The following is a 19,918-nucleotide window of genomic DNA, read 5'->3' as shown; positions in this document are numbered from 1 at the left end:
GGTACAATGTTCCCGCAACGGGCGAGATTGCGATGATATTCAGCGAAACACAGCTGCCATTCATACTCAAGAGAAGACAGTTAATGGCTCTTCTTTCGTTTGCAATGGCAATCCACAAGTCACAGGGCCAGTCATTTGACAAGGTAGGTGTTTATCTGCACAGCCCAGTCTTTGTGCATGGTCAGTTGTACGTAGCTTTGTCGAGAATGCGCTATGAAAACGGTCTAAGGGTGTATGTTGCTGACAATGGAGACCATGGAAAGCATGAGAATGGTAAAATATACACAAGAAATGTTGTATACAATGAGCTACTGGAATGAAAGTGATTAATTGATTTTGTAACTATACAACAGCCGGTAGTAAGGAATGACCTAATGTTTTAGTTACATTCAAAAGCGCTATCTTTGTATATCATCCATTCAGACACCCGTTTTTGAAAAACGGGATAGCGCAGCTAATCACTGATAAAACAACCATCCATTCCAATACTTGTGTTTTATTTTTAACTACCACAATCTTAGTATAACAACAGACTTGTTCTCGTAGACTCGAAATAATCCCAAGTTATACAAATAAATATTTAATAGCGGCATGAATAGCAGCGATAAGGTCTATAATGATAATAAAAATGGCAATCCTCGTTCATTATAACGATCAAAGTATCCGTAATTCTTACAATAATACACACTAGGCCATGGACACATTACAACGTGCGGGTTGTTTTCTGATTATTCTATTAAAACAATGCATTTTATTCATTTTTTTCTCTCCAATAATACTTCGATCAGTTCCTCATCATCTGCATACTTTTGGTGTTCAATCACCACATAATCATTTTTTCTCAGCAAAGGATACTTTACATTGTTACATATCTCGATAATAGATGCTTTTCCCGGTGTAATATGATCGATAAAGTACGACACGATCATTGAATTATCGCTTGATAGGACAGCTTTAAATATTAATTTAGCTGTTGACTGTGATTGATCGTTATGATTCCTTTTTTGATTTTGTAAGGATGCACTGATGTTTATTATGTTTTCAATTTTGTACGTTCCTTTTTTCAACATCAGAAGTGATGAAGGGCTAGGAACAGTGTTTTAAGAGGATCGACTAGTAGATGAACTGACATATTCTTAATCACATCAACGAAAGTCCTCTACCATGTTAGTATACAGAAAGTATGATTAAAAATACTCAATAACAATCAGGAGATTCATATATTATGCTAGTAACGTGTCAAGTATAATAAAATGTTTTTTTGATGGGTAACATATTACAACATGAAAATGTGCGTATAAAACACATGTTTATTGATGGAATAGACTTGATGTTGCAACCGCTATAATGAACTAATATTGATTTTTATAATTATACTAGATTTGTCTACTTTTTGCGAGTGCGGTATGGCTAATACTCGATTCTAGTGTTTTTAATCTGTTGTTGTTGCTCATAAGGTACTTGTATTCAGGTATTTCCTGTTGTTTAAACAAACCAGATATGCATCATAATTCCTATAGGCCTAAAGGTGCTTCTGCCTCCAAAGTCGAATAAACAGATCATTTCTTGCAGACTTGTATAGTCTTGCTCATAAAGCATCATACGTCGGTAATGCTCATCTATCAACATACCAAGCAAAATTATTGTGTGGCAACATCTGCTTCTTATTATTGCAAAACGCTTTGAATTACATGATAAACATGGAATAACTGTTCGCGAAAATAATCAATTTTTTTGCACCCCCTGAATGATCGAGACAGAAAAAATTCGAAAAGCAAAACGTGTTTATAGCGGAAATAGGGATGAACAGAAAAACATACGTGGTAAAAGAGAACACATAGCGAAAAAAAGTTGTGAGAGCGATGAGCAAGCTGCTAAAAAAAACAGGACAAGTACGAAGAACGATAACCAAAAATTTAGAACCAGTGGGGAGAAAGACAAAAGAGAGGAGAGAAAAAGTGCCGTAAACATTAAAAGCAAGTGTTCAAAGACAAGTGACAGAGATAATAAGACTGATGAGAGGCTAAGGCACGGAAGTAATCGTAGCAAGGATAATAAACGCAAAAGCCAGGACGATAGAAATACTAAATTAGATGTTAGTCAGAACACAACCATGATAAAAGAAAGCAGGCAAAAAGAAAAATACGATGCTACTAAAGACGATCTGTATGCTGTTACTGATAGCCCGATAGTGTATTCGCCGAAGAACCGACTTATTCTCAGAAAAGTTCCCCTTACAACTGAACGGGAGCTTCTTGACCATTTTAAACTGGCCGACAAGGCAAGGATGCTTATGAAGAATGATAAGTTTACGGGTACGGTCTTTCTACAATTTATGAATTTTAAAAAAACAAAAAAAGTTTTGGAAGACAAATCACTGTGTAAATTTAATGGTCACACCATTGAAGTGGATTACTGCTTGCCTAGGGAGGTATATCTGAAGAAAAAATACATGGGCGGTGAGGACAGAGAAGAAATGGGACAGGATAACAGGGACGAAAGCAAAAATGGAAAGATGAACAGTAAAACAACTAATAATTGTGAGGAAACATGTGATGTGGGAAATAAAAAAAGCAGTAAGCGAGGCAGTAATAATGAAACAGGTGAAGAGAAAGAGGACAAAAATATTGCGAGAAAAAAACAAAGAAAAGAGAAAGATGACGAGCATGATACTAAAGAGAATATCAAGAACAAAGAACAAAAACTTAACTGTGTTGAAATGAATGATAATAGGTCTGTTAAAAAGAAAAGTATCGGTGAACATGAGAAAATTAAAGTCGGGAAAGAATGTGTAGCTGATGGTAAGTACATTACAAAACCGTCTAAAGCAAATCTGCAGAACGTTTCCCCAGATACTCTTTACAATTTCGTGCTTACAAACTTGGCTTATAATGAAACAGAGCAGTCTTTGAGAGCATACTTCGATAGCTTTGGTATAATTCACGAGATTACCATAAAGAAGAATAATGATGGCTTCTGCACAGGCACAGCCATTCTTGCATTCGTAAAGATGTTTAAAACGATACAGGGTGAAGTATTATGCAATAGTCGTACGGTTTATGTCAGATTTATTAAGCACACGTACCGCATTTTTATATCAAGTGTTAAAAAGACGCTAACCAAGGAAATGATAGCTGGTTATCTGAGAGATAAAGGATACGAAGTTGCTGAAGTCGTTGTGCCTGTCGGTGGAGATCGTAAAAACAGAGGATATTGCTTTGTGCAGTTTGACGGGGAGAATGGTGTAAAGCGCTTCAAAAATGAATATCGCAGGCATAAGAAGTTCTTTGGCGGAAAGAGTTGTATTGAGCATGCAAAGAGAACTGACCGTGAGAACTGAGTACGAGGGAGAACATAACACAGATCCTTTATATGATCTTCGCTTCATTATATCATTGCGATCACGTGTCAAGCAGAAATAAACAGCATTTTGCCATACAACATGTCATAATTTTTTGCGGATTATTACTTTGGGTTGAGATGATTTGGTAGATGCCTTGGTATACGTTGATAGCAGTACATTAGTATGAATGCTAAGGTGAGTAAGACACTACGAAATTATGTAAGCTAAGCGAAACTGACCTCGACAAGCTGTATTTTGAAATATATGGCATTTTTAATAGGAATAATAGAAATTGCATACATAAGATTCACATCAAGCATTTCTCCCATCATTGACTAACACATCAATCACGACGTGCCATCATACACTATGAACCAATCATAGAAAGATTATTCCTACATTTGATCGAATTCATATACCAATTTGGTCTGATCATTTAATTTTGTTAGATAACATGTTCAAGTATGGCATGAGAAGTTAAAATTCTTTATAAATTTGTTTCTGAAACGCACACTTTATTCATACCGCACCCATCCATCGTCATCCACAATCTTTCTTTTTTTGCCTGTCTTTTCTCTTTGCTCATACTCCTCCATCTTTTCATCCATCTCCTTCATAATTTCCTCATATTCCTCAGCTACTTCCTTCAAAACATGCAACTCCCACTTCTCTAGAAATCTTTTCAAATCAATCGATTCGAATTTGAGGACGTATACGAACATATCGCCGTTTTTCTTTACCTTTATGGAATACGGATGTGAATTGTTTGGTGGTTTGGTGAGAAACAAAAGACGAAAAGGAAGCGCAAAACTTACGATCTCGCCCTTTATGTGCGTTGTAACCGACAGGGCTACTTTGTTAGCTACACCAGGAACATCGAAGGGAAAGATCAAATTTATCCTGCGTACATGTGTTGCTGTCATATGAAGGGCACAGATTAAACATGAACAAATTCCACCGTAATGATGGTATAGAGCGAAGAACACAACTGCAGGCACAAAAATAAAAATATGTAAAATTGCGATTGTGTACAGGAGAGTGTAGTACCGTAGTAATAGCACCTCTTCAGCTGTGCTACGGTGTTTAATAATATGTGGTATCTATTCAAAATCGGGCATGGAATGCTATACATCCGATCCAGCCATGTTTCGATATTGTACACGGTTAGCAACCGGTATCGGGAGGTAAGCGATGATTAATGGCTGCTATACCGAGAGCTAACCCAAAACCATTCGACGCCGAGATAATGGATTTGCACCCTGATGATTAGCTATGGTGCATACTGGAACTAAAAATAGTACGAGTGAGAGCAATGGATCAATATGGTGGTTTTAATCTGCTACTGTTATGTTGTCTTATTAGTTTTGGCTATACGCACTGTGTCATCGTTTTCTCTTTACGAATGTTTGAATTACAAAACGAGATTTACCCTCCTGTTCGTGATGATTGAGTTGGTCATATACGCACACAGCTTGACATATGCACAGACTGCACAAAAATGCTTTGACAGGTTTTCATCAGTGGAGGATACTCTTAAATTTAAGCTTATCACGGGGGACAAAGCTGTGTGCGAATTTGGTGAGGATTTGGAAGGAAAAAACATGAACATCCCAAATTTGACAAAAAAAGAAAAGCTGGATGCAGGAAAAGAACGTACTAACGGTGAATTGGCAATACACGAAGATTTGAGAGAGGAACACATTAGTAAGCTCCAGGAAAATGGGGATAGTAGCTGTGATCAATCCAATAATCGCGGTAATGATCACGTGATTGAGAACTCAAAAATAGGCAGAAGTGAAAAAACGAAGACGAATATGAAAAAAGGCCGTAAAAGAAGTAAGAAGAGTGTTTTGTTGAATAAGAAGGCTGACCAAGGGGCTGAAGATAGAGTCGTAAAGACTCACATCGTAAGACACAGACCAAAGAGCATTGTTTACATTCTAATCGTGAGACAAGATGAAGATCCTGATGAATACTATGATTTTTTGCTTCGTGAAGATGAAAACGTAGATCTGGAGCTTGAGAGGGTAATAATGACAATTTACAATTACAAGGAAGTCATGCTGAAAGACTTAAAAGTTGTCGATGAAAACAACAACAAAATAAAACGCAATGTAACCTTTTACGTCAAAAATGTGCCTTATCTGGAGGTTGGAAATGTAATGGGATTGGATAAAAAAGGTACGGTGAAGCGAGAATTTATTTATCGTAAAAATAGTGTGGCATGTCTTTGTGAATCTGATATTTTAATCTATCTGTTAAACGAGTACGATTTATCGTTTCAGGACGAAAAGGGCAGAAAGTATGTGTTTTATCGGTTTTATAGCACCCTATTTCTAGGTGGAGAGCTAGTGAACAACCAAATTATTAGCGCACTTTTTAGAAGAAATTTGTATGCTGGAGTATTTAACTTTTTCAAGGGCAAGAAAAATGCGTACAACAAATCGTTCAGAAATATTTTCCTTTGTGAACATGAATTAACGGAGTTGAACGAATTATTCAAAGAAGAAATGGAGAAGTTGAAAAACAAAGAAAGTTTTTGTGTCTATTTACGTGAGCTGTTCGACGCATTGCCATATTTTGAGGATCATAGGGATTCCTACCGCAATGTGATTAAGAAATTGCTGCTGAAATCGAGGAGGAAGGACGACACTGTTGCATTTGCTAGGGAAGAAAACCAGTAAATGGTGTTTTATACGAGCGGCAAGAAATGCTCAAAAGAAGGTAACTGTGTGAATTGTCTGCCATGGTACATCGATGACGACAGGTCGTGTAAATAAACATTAAGTATTGTAAATTTAGAAGATTTACTGATCCTCACGTATTGTTAATCCTAAGTTGAGGTGTGAAAGAACCGTTTTATTAATCTAGATTTTAGTATCAGATGGCAGGAATGTTTTGCGTTGTAGAATGGCTCCGTAAGCATGTTTTGAACATGTCAACAGGTAGATTGACAAAGGCCGTGAAAGCAATAGCAAAACAAACACTCCTAAAAACATTGCATAAATTGTAAGATACTCAGTGGTAAGCACGAAATGAAAACACACGTCACTGCACACCACGTGGGCTATAATGTACTAAAATAAGGTTTTTGTAATCCGTTCAACCTGATCACCGACAATCTCAAAAAATAATAAAACTACCATCCATTCTACAAATATCCGATAATTTATCTTTTTTGAAAAGTCTTCGTTTCTCTTTCAATGCCTTGCACCGGATTATTTGTCACAACCGGTACCACGCCGTTTCATTTCTCATCCTCCATCACTCCGCCATCTCCTCACACTTTTTCCTATGTTAATTTTTCGGTCAAAATCCTTCTTACTCCGCTCCACAGATAAGCCAACCCCCTTCTCTACTCCTCATAGCAATCCTTCTCACTCCACTCGCTCAATATCCTATCCTTTCTCCTAAAGCACTCAATCATAAACTCCTCGCTATCCCGAACATCCTCCATCGGCACCACTCTAACATCCACAAGGAACGTGCCATCAACCTCAACCGTAAAAAACTTGTACAGCTTGCTCACCGTTCTCTCGCCACTTGCACCCCTGTAATCAACCGTTATATCCACAATGTTTTTGTACACATGTCTGGCGTTCTCATAGAACACTTTAAATCCCTTGGTGCGCGGACATAGCACGTTTTTGAACGGCGGTATGCCCCTCTGCTGGCAGTACTCGTCAGCCATTTTTTTCTTTCTGGGTGTGAACCGCGTACCTTCAGGATATAACATCAACCAATGCTTGATATCGTTGCTGTGCACGTAATCAACGTATTTTTTGATGCTCTGCACGTCTTTTTGAGCGCACCTGTCCACAAAACAGAAGCACAGATAGTGCAAGCTCGGCCCAAGCACCGGAATATACCCCAGCGATCGCTTTAGTATGTACTTGCAGTGCGGTATCATCCCCTTCATGTTTGCAATCTCGTGATACATCAGAAAATCTATGGCACCGATGTGATTGCTTATCACCAGCACGTTCTCGCCATCCTTGATGCCAGCAACATCGCCTCTTATCTTCACCTGTGCTGTGAGATACAGCGGTAATCTGTACAAGTGCCATATTATAAAGGAATAGACCGTTGTTAGTTTTACGCACCATTTATAGTTCATGAAGTAGAGCGGCATGAGGAGTGTGCTGTACAGAACAAACGTGAAGAATATGAAAATGTGTACCGGCCATAGGAGCAGTTTTATGAGTATTTTTAAAAGTTTTGGTAATTTTGGCATACCGTGGCAAGGGTGCGCGAATTTCGGGTGTTTATGATTGACCATGATGGCGGGAAGAGCTACAAACAATTATGAAGAGATGAGTGCTGTACGAAGCATTCCCGCAATCGATATGACATCAAAATGAATAGAACGCTATGATAAGTCAATAAAACTTGGATTGTAAGCGAAATGAGGTTTACATGTTGTTATCAATACAGCTGTTACGGTACTGCAATCACTTCAAACGGTTATCTCCACCATTAGAACGTATTACCCGCTCAGATCCGTGCAATCCTACCGTTTTGTACTCACGGCCCTAGCAAGTGCATCCAGCCGAACAGCTGTTCATAGCATTTCATCACGTGGTTAAGCTCGTAAAAACAGCACGGTTGATTCTCAGTCAGAGTTTTTTATCGGTTCGCAAGCGGTAATAAAACCAAATCATGAAAATCGTTTATTTATCACCACACCTTTCGTAAGAAAAGCTACGTTCAATGCCATCGCATGCATCAAATTGCTCTGAACAACGCACTCAGTGTACCACGCGGGTTACCGTACCATATCGCAGCGAGTGAAAGATCGCGTGGCGGACAATACTCAACCAGTCCTGGCACAGAAAAATAATACTTTGCCCTCGTAGCGAACAGTCGTTCCATACCGGCACGAGGAGTGTTGGTGAGTACATAATTTTTAAACAGGGCAAACCACCAATTTTGTATTTTCCTACTCTTTACCGTTGTAAAACAGCAATACCAAGTTTGTTCTACCTTTCCTGAAATTGGTAAGAATACCGCTCTCAAGGAGAAAAGAATAACGAATAGGGCGGAGAAAGAAAATAAGGGCTGTGACAGTAGCACCAAGGGTAGTCTTAAAACGCAATGCAACAGGGGCAGCATCTCGTGCTTAACCGGCTATCAAGTATTATATTTATTTTAGACACAGCACCGATCCACATTTTCTCGTTCAGCACTTGTTCTACATTCCGTACCACCACGTGCCCAATCACTTGTTAAACACTTTTTTTCTGCCAATACTCACACGTTTACCATTTATCACCAATTTGTTGTTCAAACTCATCGCAATATCAACACTGCTCCTGTTCATGAACTCAACAAACGCGTAGTTCTTTGTTATCTGCTTTGATTGCCCTGCCTTACGCACCTGTGGTATCTCCACGCTTTTTATCGTTCCACATGCATGCAAATGCTTGATGAGCACCTGCCTTGTTATCGTGTGGTCCAAATTCCTTATTATCACGCTGTTGGCTGTTACAGGCTCTTCTTTCTGTAAAAACTGGTCCTGCATTCTTTGCAAACGTTGCAAATCGTTGTCCTCGTCCGTATCACTCACTTTATCAGCTGTGTGAGCAGTCTCTTGCTCTTTGTACGCGCCAACCACTCTGCCATCCTTCTTTATTTCATCTTCTTTTTTGCTATTTTCAGCCATGCCGTTTAATCCGTGCTCTTTTTCACTTCCCGTCTCAAAATTTCTATCGCTTTCAGTTTTGCTTTCTCTACCACTTTCCTCCACAACCTCATCTTTTCTGTCACTTTCCTCCACAACCTCATCTTTCTCGTCACTTTCCTCCACAACCTCATCTTTTCTGTCACTTTCAATCATTTCCTGCTCTTTCACCTGATCAATCCGAAATACGGCACCTAACCTACCTTTATCTCCTTTTCCCTCTTCACCACGCTTTGTGTTTTCATCCCTCTCACCAACTTCTTCTACGCAATCCACTCTCTCCTCCGCTTCGCAATTCCCATTCATATTAATCAGCTCAGTATTTAACGCTTGGTTCTTTCCATCAAATTTTCTACAACCTATCTCTTCCTCCCTCATGCTGTCATCCATCGTTATTATCCCTTCCTTTTCATCCATACCTTCATTACCACTCTCCGTTTGATCAACTGCCCCTTCACGTCTTCCATCTTCCTTTTTCATCCTCTTACTTTCCTTCGAATTTTCCTCATCAAATTCTACTTTGATCTTCATCAAGGGGTACCATTCCAATCTTGCTTAACTAACAATTAAAGGGAACGCCAAAAAGCAGTTGATGAGCTGTTTAGAACGTGTTTGTGAAGAAAAGGCTTTTTACCGAATGTTTATTTGAAAATTGTACCATATCGCTGGTAGAATGCACGCTGTGCAACAGCATACGATATGAATGAGGTATATCATCGTATTGCGCAGTTTTACTGTAAATTTGATGGAGTAGATTTGGCATAGAACAACCACGGTACAGCAGTGTACCCCAGATATAAAAGCTTATTTCAATTGCTGTTCCCAAAGATATTAATAGCAACATTACGAGGTGTTGTTACGATCATACGATATGTTCATCTGTGCAGCAGCATGTAACACCGGAGTATCGATGGCAGAACGGAACATACCACGTACAACAAATGTACCTACCACCACGATCACACGACAAACAAAACACACTGCTAAAATGACAAGCATACTTTATTTCTTGTGCAAATACCTGGTCCTTACCTTGTACTCATCTGTCTTCTTTTCAAATCCTAAATTTTCTCTTTCTCTTCTCTTTACATCCTTCTCCTCCACGGTTTTCTTGTTGCTCTCCTCTCTTCTTCTACTCGCCTCATACATAATTCGTTTTTTTATCGCGTTGTTACTCTCCTTAAGCCTATCAGACGGCTCTATCTTCTTGAGCCGTTCTATCAACGCCATAACATCATCTACAAATCCTGGGCACGCGTTGCTGATTTTGCCCTCGGCGTAAATCATCCCCTCAAAATTTGTATCTTCGATCGATCGCGGTATAAAGGTGATATAAAACCTATCCAACCTATGCTTCCTATACAACATCAGCACATCCTTGTTATACGTGCCATAATAACCCGTCTCACTCTTGCACCTCTCCAAATATCTCAGCGCGTGCACACTGCCCTTCTTGCGCACACCCAGGTAGCAGTTCATCCACTCAATGCCAACGTGCCCCGTGAAGATGAAGTATGCGTCGGTGAACGACATGCAGTAATGAAAAATATCAAACTCCTTCTTAAAGTTGAGAATAAGTGCAAGTGCGCCTGTGTCGTACGATAGTATGTGCTGGTTTACGCTGGTGTATGTGATTGTTGAGGGTGTAGCAGATGCGAATTTGTGGATGGCTGCACGTTTTTTCGCGGTGTGGCGGTAGTAAAGGATGGCGTTGATGGCTATTAGGGTGAATGTGAAAAGAATGTCGATGAGGCAGTTCATTACGAGGGGTAAAAAAAAGAAAATGATAAGGGGCTGTGTGCCAGCAACATATTAGAGCATCGCCGCCAGAGGAAATGAAAGCACCGTTTATTTACCACTTCACGCGGTATGATGCGATGACTTTTACCTGTGTATCATTCTGTGACAGGAAAGGGTAAGAAATGTAGTAATACCGTAGAACACACCGAGGTAAGTAATTACGTGTACTGCTCTTGAGCTACAGCACATTTTAATTAAATTTTACTCATTGCAAAAAGTGATACTTTCACACTAACCAGTACATCGTCGCTACCAAACAAGCACTGCCCCCACGCTCTGTGATATACCCTCCCATCCCTAAACCATCCTATCTCCCTACCAAATTGCACACCCCCCATGTCCGTTCTATCAACCCACATCAACACATTCATAACAACCCTAACAACCAACTTCATCCAAGAACTACACAAAACAAGTTCATTCACACTCATTCATAAAATTGGTGCTTTCGAACGCACACTCAATCAACGCTTCCACATCCCACGTGCGGCACGCAACGCTACACAACACTTGCGTCCAAAATATGAGCTCCATCTTGACATACCGCAGAACTATGGCTCATATATGGTGCGTGCCGATCATCGAAATGCTATAAGCGGGCTGCCTGCCGTGCGGTTCAAACCTAGCTTTTTTTACGGGCTCTACCGGTTGTACGGATGGTTGACGAGCAATTGGGACAATGACAGGAAGATTGATTGGATGGAGCAGGTTGTCATTCCTAGGTATTTTGAGGGTAGAAGTGTTGAAGATATAAGGAACTATGAGAGCGGAGATGTTGTTAATGACAGAGTCGAAATGAGGTTTGAGGTACAGAAGAATGGCAAGCACTATTATGGGCGCTGTATGGCAGATTTGAAAAATGAGGAGATTAGGGATTATGAGGAAAATGAGATTGCTTAGGATGTATCGGTAAGGTGAAAGAGAAAGCGGCTGGGAAGTAAAAGAAAACGAAATCGTTAGGAAAGGATGAGCACAAAATGAAACAATGCGGTATGCCGGTGAATTGATTATTAACGGTTAAGAAGAAGGTAATGGCATAACGCGTATGAATACGGTAGACGTGCACTGTCCATCGTGTTCATATGATTAAACCTGTGATTTCGTACATCGAATACGTTTTTTACCCGTAATTTTCAACCATCCAATGCTAATGCAACAAACCGTTACACCGGCATGTCCATAACACCTCAGTATTCACTGTTTCGTTCAATTCTTTCATATATTCATTATTTTATATTTCATATTGATATCTACCGCTTTATCCATCCTATAGACTCAGGTATTTTTTCTGGCTTATTTTGGCCAGTTCACCCTCATTTCTGAGCCTACTCCTTACACCAGCGGTAAAATTTACAGAGGTTAAATTCTACACTTCCATATCAAATTTTAGGATGCATCGGCAATCTTGATCTTCAGGAACGGGTATATACCATCCTGCAATGGTTTATGTACATTATCGCTCTATCCACCGTCAATGAGTTAAAAGCACACACTTTTGAACACAACTGCCTTGAGCGCTTCCATAACTTTGTATGTGAGAAGAACACGTATTCAAGCCTTTTTCAAAAAGGCTATTCTTGCTCGAGTGCAAGGTTCACCTCTAAATTCAGGTAAACTTCATCTCTCACTCGCAAGCACATGTTTTTGCCATGTACCAATGAATACAAGAATCGGCATGTAAAAGGGGTGTTAAGCGAGTATCTGCTTGTGCATAAACTTTTTCTTCTTAATAAAGTAGATCAACATAAATTGGAGAGATAAGCCAATCCTACGATGCATTTTATACGCATAACAATTAATTCGTGTTTATAAGCTAATTAACAAATAATGAATAAAAGGTGCGTGGCGGTATGCGAGTAATTCACGTGGTAGTGTTAGCTCAACCATGCATGGTAATATCGTGCACACGTGTTTTCATTGATATAAATAATTGAAATGGTTGGTACGTGTTATCATTTATGCACGGCTGCTATATGTTCATATGCATAAAGCACACGTACTTCGCATGCATGCACATTAACATGCTGTCGGTTACTCCAAACTAACAATTCTCTTCACGTATACAATTTTTATCCACTCTTCAACCAAGTACATTTCTACACCTTAAACACACAAAAACCCCTCCTACCCTCTAACCCGTCCAATACACACCTCAAGCCCCTTTTCCCAGATAAAAAAGAAATCTTCTCCTCCTTTTAAATGCACACTTCAATCTTCCAGATTTTCGCACCCATGCGAAAATACTTATCGATCCTAAAGGTGTTCATCAGTTTTATTTTCGTTACCTCCATGATACTCAACAAAAAACACATAATAAAAATACCAATAGATGCCATTCCACTGCCGTCCAAATATTTGATCGTATTTGGTGCCATACAAATCATCGTGGTGATAGCACTCAGCATGTGCACCATAATATGGACGGTAAATAAGCGGGTAATGGTGTGTTTGGTGTTGATGCAGTACATTTTCATGGTTGCGCTGGGGGTAACCAGCTCATCGGTCCTACTGCTCTGCGTGCAGGCACTTTTTCTGCTCTCGCTCGATTTCCTTATCTACAGAAGAGAAAGTAAGAAAGCGTGGAATATAACGCTTGATACGAGCGCACAGATAAAAATGGTGTATATGAAGCGTGCTATTGTGAATTGCAGGATGGTTGATCTTAATATGGGGGAGCTTGTGCAGTTTATATCGCAGGAGGGTGAATTTGTGTGTGTAAGAAAGTTCAATGGTGAGGAGTTCACGGTGCACGAGAGCGATGTGGTAGATAACGTAGAAGATGTGCTTTCGTAGTGCCTGTGACAGGAACATGCTATGTTGTTAATAAATATCGGTTGTTTTGAGGACCAGGTGGTACACGGGCACGGGCGATGCAATGTTTTTGGGTATGGCAGCCAGTGCTGCGGTGCGATGCACTGTAATTTTGGTACTGCGGGTGGTTCATTGGTGTAGCTGATTTTATTATTTGTTCTTTGGCAAGGAATATTTGTTGGCAAGAGATATGGGAAAATATGAAGACATAGAAAAATACGGGAACATGCAAATACACCCTGTTCAATGTACGTATCTGTGATGTACTCTGCACACCCTCAATTCGTTATGCCTGCTTCTTTACGATTCGCCACAATCATGCAAAACTGTTATAACACACAACCATTATCCTCTTCATCCAGTCTCCATCGCTACAACACGCGTTCTTTACTTTTTGTAACACGCACAATCCGTGCTATGCTCTTGGAATAGATTTTAAACTTTGTTTTTGATCGCTATGCGTGTTCATCATGGTCGCAACAACACCAGTATGTAAAAATAATGCGAGGCTCATCTATCGGTATACCAACGTACTATAGGATTAACATCGTATTGTACCTTTGAACACAGATGCAGTGCCCATAACTGATTGTATACGTTGACATAGAAAGTAAATTTATTTTTATTTTGGAGGTGCTTAGCGTTAACGTGGCGGGCAAGAAATTTCAATAATTGCCATTTTTACGAAACGGTGTAGCCGTGATTCCTTGACGAGCACGCGGAGGGCCCTTCACAAATTTGCTTTTCACCTCAGAACACGCAACTGAGGAATGATTGCGAACACGGCTGCATACAATCTCGTAACACACTGTGCAAATTTGTGAATGGACCGGTTGCATCGCACCAATCTCCACTCCCATAAGCCCTCATGCCACATTTAATAATCCATTTATTTATTCGCCGGCACTAAAACACCCTCAAAAGTATCAACGAACCACTTCTTCGCCTCATCCTTACTAACCCGCTGCTTATTTCCAACCTTACTTTTCAACCTCTTCCTCTTACACACCCGCAGCCCGGGCTTACTCAAAACAACGATGAAATCCATTCCATAAATACCGATCGACGGGTCATACTTCAGTCCCAGATCAATATGCTCCTTGATCCCAAATCCAAACGTGCCCGTCTCCGAGAAGCTGCTCTCGCGCAGCTCAAACTCGCAGATCTTGAGCGCATTGTTCAAAATCTCTTTTGCCTTTTCGCCGCGCACTGTTACATGCACCGCTATCTTCTCGTTGCGGCGTATGCCGAACGTGCGAATCGTTAGGCGTGATTTTGAGAAACGAGGCTTCTGGCCAGTAAGCTGTTCAAGTACTTTGGCAGCCTTATTGAGCTTGTCGCCGCTCTCTCCTACGCACAAATTTATGGAGAGTTTGTGGATGCGCACTTCCTCCATTGGATTGGTCTTTGTCATTGGGAAGGGCAAATTTTTAAAAAATTTTAAGGCGCCGAAACAATCACACAGGATCTCTGCTGGTTGAGCGTGCACAACAATCACGATAAAATGCCAATTAGCAAATTTGCTTTGACTAACACAACATTGTTACTGACATTTTATATGCATCCTTGCTTATCGTAAAGCAATACGAGAATGAACCAGATGTACTTAGAAAAACATTTAACTGCTTACGAGACACGCTAGCAAGCACTACCATGAGCATCCGTTGGTTGACTGCACGTGTTACTGTTTGATATACAAAATTAACGACCATCACATGTGAAGGAGGCAAACTTTTAGTTAGTATCAGTTCATGACAGAAGCGCAGTATCAAAATCATTAAAAGAGCACTCCTTGTATCTGCTGTTGCTTGAAATGATGTTTTGTTTAGTGAAGATACGATAATATTGTCATTTTAACTTAATTTACATCAATACAATACCTTTCTCTTCTTGTTTATTCTTCAAACGCTTTTCCTACGTTTTATCATGTCTCAAAGTTCTTCGGTGCTGCTACCGATAATACTGGCGAGTGATATATTGGGATGCTTGCAGTTATCTGTCTTCATGTTAAACGTATCCAATATTTCATTTTCACCTCTCTTTTCGGATTCTCTTGCTGATCTTCATCCGTAACAATCAGAATTGCTTTCCAAGTAATCCTGCCAATCTGCCGAAAACGTAGGACATGTCGAATCTCTCGTATGCTTCTTTACCCATGCAAAATTCATTTATCGTACAATTCTTCCATTTTTCAGTATTAAAACACTTATTAAATTGCTCATATTCCGTTCCCCTGTTCTTGTGGTATTCGCTTAGATGTGAATCAGTTTATGTTCCATCCGCAAACTGGCTGGTCGTATTCTGCTGATCGTTGTTTCCTGATATCGTCAGAATGAAGGTGAGGAAATGGAAATCGGTTGCCGTGGGTGAGTACAAAAAAGTAGAAGAACGTGTTTAATGTCAACCAATAATAAATTTATTACATTGTTTGGCAGTGCACTATGATAAAAGAAATGGGTATGGTTATTGTGTTCGAGCTGGTAATATCTTTCAAGTGCCGTCGAATATTGAGATTGTTATCAAAATGATGTACCGAAACAATGATCTTGCGAAGGAAAATAAAGAAGCGTTGATCTTACTTCAATACAAAAAAGATAGAACATGAAAAAGAACAATTAAATGCGTTTAAGCAATTTTTCAACTCTCAGTTGGTATGAGATTCATGGGTAGTCCTGCAGGACTAGCGGGGTATAAAAAATTAGTACGGATGGCTGTGATAACTTCCTGAAAGCGTATTTAACTATCAAAATGAATGATGACACTTTATCAATAGAAAAGCATTCAGCAAAATATTTACTATTACTGTTAAAACACCTATTTGTTAAATTTATTATTCTTTATTAGCTGTACCATTTCCGTTAATAAACAGAAGAGAGTAAGACTACCTGTTAAATGATATTTCCATTTTTAACTGTTATGTTACGTTTTTGCAGCTGTTCTCGTTTAAACTAGACTTTGTAACAGGGGGTACAGGATTATTTTTCGGCTGATATAATCATACGTTTATATGTCGTTTATAAAGAACAACTGAAAGCGTCTTAAAAAATGATTTGATAGTAATATTTGTCTATTTTATGCTTAGAAATACGTAAGAAAAAATGTTTGTTCTCTCAAAGGGTCAAATAATTTATTTCACAGAACTGATCAATCAGCTTCTGAGTTGTCTTTTTACTCATGCGATAATGATATCACCTGATGTCTGTTCACAATAATAATGAACTAATATTAGGTGCAAAAACTACTACAAAAACACATGCAATATTTAGAAAACACAAATCCATAAATATTATTTAATCTTATGATTCTCATATCAGGATATTACTTACCGGCGTATCAACTCTTCCAGATGCCTTCTAACACACTTATAAAGATCACAAACTTGTTGTGTCATAAGTTCAGAGTTGTTATAATCCAACTCCTCAATTTTCTTAAGTATTTCATCTCGTCTCTCAGAATGGTTTGCAGCGAGATACCGTCCAATATATCCATACAACCATTTCACGTTTTGTCCTAACCTCTCTTTCATATGAAGTGAATAGATACGAAGAATCTGCTCAAGAATGTATTTTCCATTTAAGTGCTCCATGCTTAGATTCACATCCCAAGCAGCGAATAAACAATTCTTTGTAAATCCAATCTTGTCAAATAAACCAGACAGCAAAAAGAATAGAGGCTCATATCCCTCCAAAAAAGTATCGCAAACAGTATCAGGATTACTCGCACCACAAACTGTTGAGCAAGTATACTCCAACTCGGAAAAAAATACGTACTTAGAAATAACGCTTGACTTAACTTTGAACACACAAAGAAGTTGTGAAAACAGAAATGTACGAACAAAGGAACGATAAACGATCTGTCTCAGTATATTCTGTTTGTTATCGAACGGATTATCTCCTTTATCCGTCAGTTTTGTGCATGATAACACAATGTTTTCGATTCTGCTGACAAGATATATCGTGATCGCTTTATCACGCAGCAATATTTTTGTTACATTGTTGTGGAACTGCACAAAATACCCACAAAGGCTTGTAAACTCGGAAAAAAGCAAACACTTGTCAACAACTTTGTTTCCGTACAACATTTCTAATGAGTTTACAAATAAATTATCAATCACATTTTGCACAATAAAACAGCTATTACGATGAGAATGCCTACAACCTACACATTTCACACTTTGACTACTAAAATACTCTGCCTCACTTATCTTCTCATTAGTTGTTAGCATAGAATACCCTTCATTGTCATAGTTGACATAATTCACCAGCAACAGAGAAATTTTTTTCACACCCTCACAAGGAACATCAACTTGTGCAATATCCAGCTCCAAAAATAACAATTTAAATCTTTTCATTTGTTCTTCTTCGCTTTTTCAAGATGTAAAATATTCTGAAATATGTGACAAAATATCACAATTATCTGTTCCCGTATTAACTATCCTTCCCTTATTTATACGTAAACAACGTGCAGACTTAATCAACATTTCTTTTAGATTATCAAAATACCTGGACAACTCCAAATCTCCTTGGTTATCCTTTGTTTTTTGATCACATTCCTGACTAAAATCTTCTCTCTTATTTATCACTTTAAAAATGACATTTTGCAACTTTTCAAGCCTGTCCGAGCGACCTTCATTCGATTGTCCGCTCATTCTCTTGCGTTTTCCTGAGCTGCTCGCTCCCGCACTTTCACTATCATGTTGTGCATGTTCTTGTGATCCATCGCTACACGCGGTCAACTGCGTAGGATGGCCGACTACTTCTATACCAGGATATATGAAAGTGTTGCTTGAAGAACTTTCTCCGATATGTCCACTATCCTGGTCAGGATACGAGTTATCCATCACATACACCGATCTTATCAGTATTATAATCATTTGCATATTTGGTAAGGGGTATTAACAAATTTTTTGTATTTATACGCTTTCCTAAAATGCACAAACGGAAAAATCATACCCTTATTCATATGATGTGTAAATATTGAGCCAGTGAGCATGGAATAGCAAGAGTCATGTAATTGCTAAAATGAACAAAAATAATAAATAGCCTGGATAATACTTGGTTTATGTACCAACATTTTTTGTCAATAATACGTTTATTTACTTTCGACTTACTACATATAGTACATAGTGCAGAACGGATAGATATGTTTACTTATTTTATCCATGAAACAGATCTATTAAACTGTGTTTAATGACAAAGAACATGTTGTAAAGATGTGTAGCTACTTACATAAGCGAGTAGGTCCTGAAATGCTTCTTATGCTCAGTTCTATGCAAAGACTAACTTTGGTTGCACTGCTTGTTTTTCAAAACGGGTGCATGAATCGATAGTATACCAAAATAGCGCTTTTGAATGTGACTAAAACATCAGGTTATTCCTTTCTACCAACTGTTGTATAGTTACAAAATCAATAAATTTACTTTCATTATAATGGCTCATTATACACAACATTTCTTGTGTATACTTTACCGTTCTCATACTTTCCTTGGTCTCCATTATCAGCAACATACACCCTTAGACCGTTTGCATAGCGCACTCTCGACAGAGCTACATACAACTGACCATGCACAAAGACTGGACTGTGCAGATAAACACCTACCTTGTCAAATGACTGGCTCTGTGACTTGTGGATTGTCATCGCAAACGAAAGAAAGACCGGAAACTGTCTTCTCTTGAGTATGAATGGCAGCTGTGTCTATCTTGCTGTTGTTTCCCAGTATGACCAAAATATGTCCTCGTTTCTGGAACTCAATTGTGTACACAAATACATTCATTCTTTGTTCGCAATCAGGTCTTTCTTCAGTTCGTTCAGCTTTAGCTTGAATACTCTGGCAACCAAGGGAATTTAATAATTACAATTGTTGTATCTATAATAGTGCAGATCACAGCATCAAGTATTGTTAAAATTACGAATTTGTAACCGTGCCAATTTAGCACTCCTTATGCCACATCTCAACAACAAAGATTACAGCATCAATAACAGACAAAACATCTTCCTATAACACATGTAATGCACCAATTGTCTTGTGCGCATCGATAGTGGTGAGTGTTAGAGATATTTGTAGGCTTGATCGGTAATTTTTGTCTAGTAGCGCTGTTGAACCTAATACTGATTGTACAAGTTTATGTTATTGTGAATATTGATGAACAGAGCAAGGATGCAATACAATGCACCATTAAGAAAGAACAGAAGAAATGAATGAATACTAAACATGGTGCTTAACTTGATTTTATTTCATCCACTTAAATCATTGATGGCGTGCCAGAAGTATGCTCTTTGAGTGG

The 19,918-nt window shown here is 38.8% G+C and overlaps 14 protein-coding genes across 14 annotated transcripts; 5 read left to right on the top strand and 9 right to left on the bottom strand.

The window, feature by feature from the left end:
• Positions 1–44: 44 nt before the first annotated feature.
• Positions 45–320, top strand: VCUG_02458 (uncharacterized protein; the record flags this gene model as incomplete). Its single annotated transcript, XM_008077275.1, has 1 exon — positions 45–320. A coding segment is annotated over one exon (276 nt), but the record flags the coding sequence as incomplete, so codon positions are not given.
• A 408-nt stretch (positions 321–728) lies between these two features.
• VCUG_02457 (uncharacterized protein) lies at positions 729–1,105 on the bottom strand. Its single transcript, XM_008077274.1, has one exon. The coding sequence runs from the start codon at positions 1,068–1,070 to the stop codon at positions 756–758; it is 315 nt and encodes a 104-aa protein (XP_008075465.1). The 5' UTR covers positions 1,071–1,105; the 3' UTR covers positions 729–755.
• A 642-nt stretch (positions 1,106–1,747) lies between these two features.
• Positions 1,748–3,850, top strand: VCUG_02456 (uncharacterized protein; the record flags this gene model as incomplete). The annotated part of the gene is made up of 1 exon (XM_008077273.1): positions 1,748–3,850. One exon carries the CDS (start codon positions 1,748–1,750, stop codon positions 3,338–3,340), a length of 1,593 nt encoding a protein of 530 aa, XP_008075464.1. The 3' UTR covers positions 3,341–3,850.
• On the bottom strand, positions 3,842–4,266 carry VCUG_02455 (uncharacterized protein; the record flags this gene model as incomplete). The annotated part of the gene is made up of 1 exon (XM_008077272.1): positions 3,842–4,266. One exon carries the CDS (start codon positions 4,264–4,266, stop codon positions 3,859–3,861), a length of 408 nt encoding a protein of 135 aa, XP_008075463.1. The 3' UTR covers positions 3,842–3,858.
• Positions 4,267–4,665: 399 nt separating this feature from the next.
• Positions 4,666–6,131, top strand: VCUG_02454 (uncharacterized protein; the record flags this gene model as incomplete). The annotated part of the gene is made up of 1 exon (XM_008077271.1): positions 4,666–6,131. One exon carries the CDS (start codon positions 4,666–4,668, stop codon positions 6,025–6,027), a length of 1,362 nt encoding a protein of 453 aa, XP_008075462.1. The 3' UTR covers positions 6,028–6,131.
• Positions 6,132–6,187: 56 nt separating this feature from the next.
• Positions 6,188–7,622, bottom strand: VCUG_02453 (1-acylglycerol-3-phosphate O-acyltransferase; the record flags this gene model as incomplete). The annotated part of the gene is made up of 1 exon (XM_008077270.1): positions 6,188–7,622. The coding sequence occupies one exon, from the start codon at positions 7,620–7,622 to the stop codon at positions 6,699–6,701; it is 924 nt and encodes a 307-aa protein (XP_008075461.1). The 3' UTR covers positions 6,188–6,698.
• Positions 7,623–8,003: 381 nt separating this feature from the next.
• On the bottom strand, positions 8,004–8,455 carry VCUG_02452 (uncharacterized protein; the record flags this gene model as incomplete). The annotated part of the gene is made up of 1 exon (XM_008077269.1): positions 8,004–8,455. The coding sequence occupies one exon, from the start codon at positions 8,453–8,455 to the stop codon at positions 8,069–8,071; it is 387 nt and encodes a 128-aa protein (XP_008075460.1). The 3' UTR covers positions 8,004–8,068.
• An 11-nt stretch (positions 8,456–8,466) lies between these two features.
• VCUG_02451 (uncharacterized protein) lies at positions 8,467–9,594 on the bottom strand. The gene has a single exon (XM_008077268.1). The coding sequence runs from the start codon at positions 9,552–9,554 to the stop codon at positions 8,562–8,564; it is 993 nt and encodes a 330-aa protein (XP_008075459.1). The 5' UTR covers positions 9,555–9,594; the 3' UTR covers positions 8,467–8,561.
• Positions 9,595–9,836: 242 nt separating this feature from the next.
• Positions 9,837–10,784, bottom strand: VCUG_02450 (uncharacterized protein; the record flags this gene model as incomplete). Its single annotated transcript, XM_008077267.1, has 1 exon — positions 9,837–10,784. One exon carries the CDS (start codon positions 10,782–10,784, stop codon positions 10,026–10,028), a length of 759 nt encoding a protein of 252 aa, XP_008075458.1. The 3' UTR covers positions 9,837–10,025.
• Positions 10,785–11,159: 375 nt separating this feature from the next.
• Positions 11,160–11,933, top strand: VCUG_02449 (uncharacterized protein; the record flags this gene model as incomplete). Its single annotated transcript, XM_008077266.1, has 1 exon — positions 11,160–11,933. The coding sequence occupies one exon, from the start codon at positions 11,160–11,162 to the stop codon at positions 11,721–11,723; it is 564 nt and encodes a 187-aa protein (XP_008075457.1). The 3' UTR covers positions 11,724–11,933.
• Positions 11,934–13,022: 1,089 nt separating this feature from the next.
• Positions 13,023–13,669, top strand: VCUG_02448 (uncharacterized protein; the record flags this gene model as incomplete). The annotated part of the gene is made up of 1 exon (XM_008077265.1): positions 13,023–13,669. The coding sequence occupies one exon, from the start codon at positions 13,023–13,025 to the stop codon at positions 13,614–13,616; it is 594 nt and encodes a 197-aa protein (XP_008075456.1). The 3' UTR covers positions 13,617–13,669.
• Positions 13,670–14,232: 563 nt separating this feature from the next.
• On the bottom strand, positions 14,233–15,050 carry VCUG_02447 (60S ribosomal protein L11; the record flags this gene model as incomplete). Its single annotated transcript, XM_008077264.1, has 1 exon — positions 14,233–15,050. A coding segment is annotated over one exon (527 nt), but the record flags the coding sequence as incomplete, so codon positions are not given.
• Positions 15,051–16,956: 1,906 nt separating this feature from the next.
• VCUG_02446 (uncharacterized protein) lies at positions 16,957–17,985 on the bottom strand (the record flags this gene model as incomplete). The annotated part of the gene is made up of 1 exon (XM_008077263.1): positions 16,957–17,985. One exon carries the CDS (start codon positions 17,983–17,985, stop codon positions 16,957–16,959), a length of 1,029 nt encoding a protein of 342 aa, XP_008075454.1.
• An 18-nt stretch (positions 17,986–18,003) lies between these two features.
• On the bottom strand, positions 18,004–18,513 carry VCUG_02445 (uncharacterized protein; the record flags this gene model as incomplete). Its single annotated transcript, XM_008077262.1, has 1 exon — positions 18,004–18,513. The coding sequence occupies one exon, from the start codon at positions 18,511–18,513 to the stop codon at positions 18,004–18,006; it is 510 nt and encodes a 169-aa protein (XP_008075453.1).
• Positions 18,514–19,918: the final 1,405 nt, after the last annotated feature.

This window comes from Vavraia culicis (assembly GCF_000192795.1).
Source record: "Vavraia culicis subsp. floridensis unplaced genomic scaffold supercont1.64, whole genome shotgun sequence".
NCBI classification, from domain to species: Eukaryota; Fungi; Microsporidia; family Pleistophoridae; genus Vavraia; species Vavraia culicis.
This window is presented reverse-complemented; position numbering and strand designations above follow the sequence as displayed.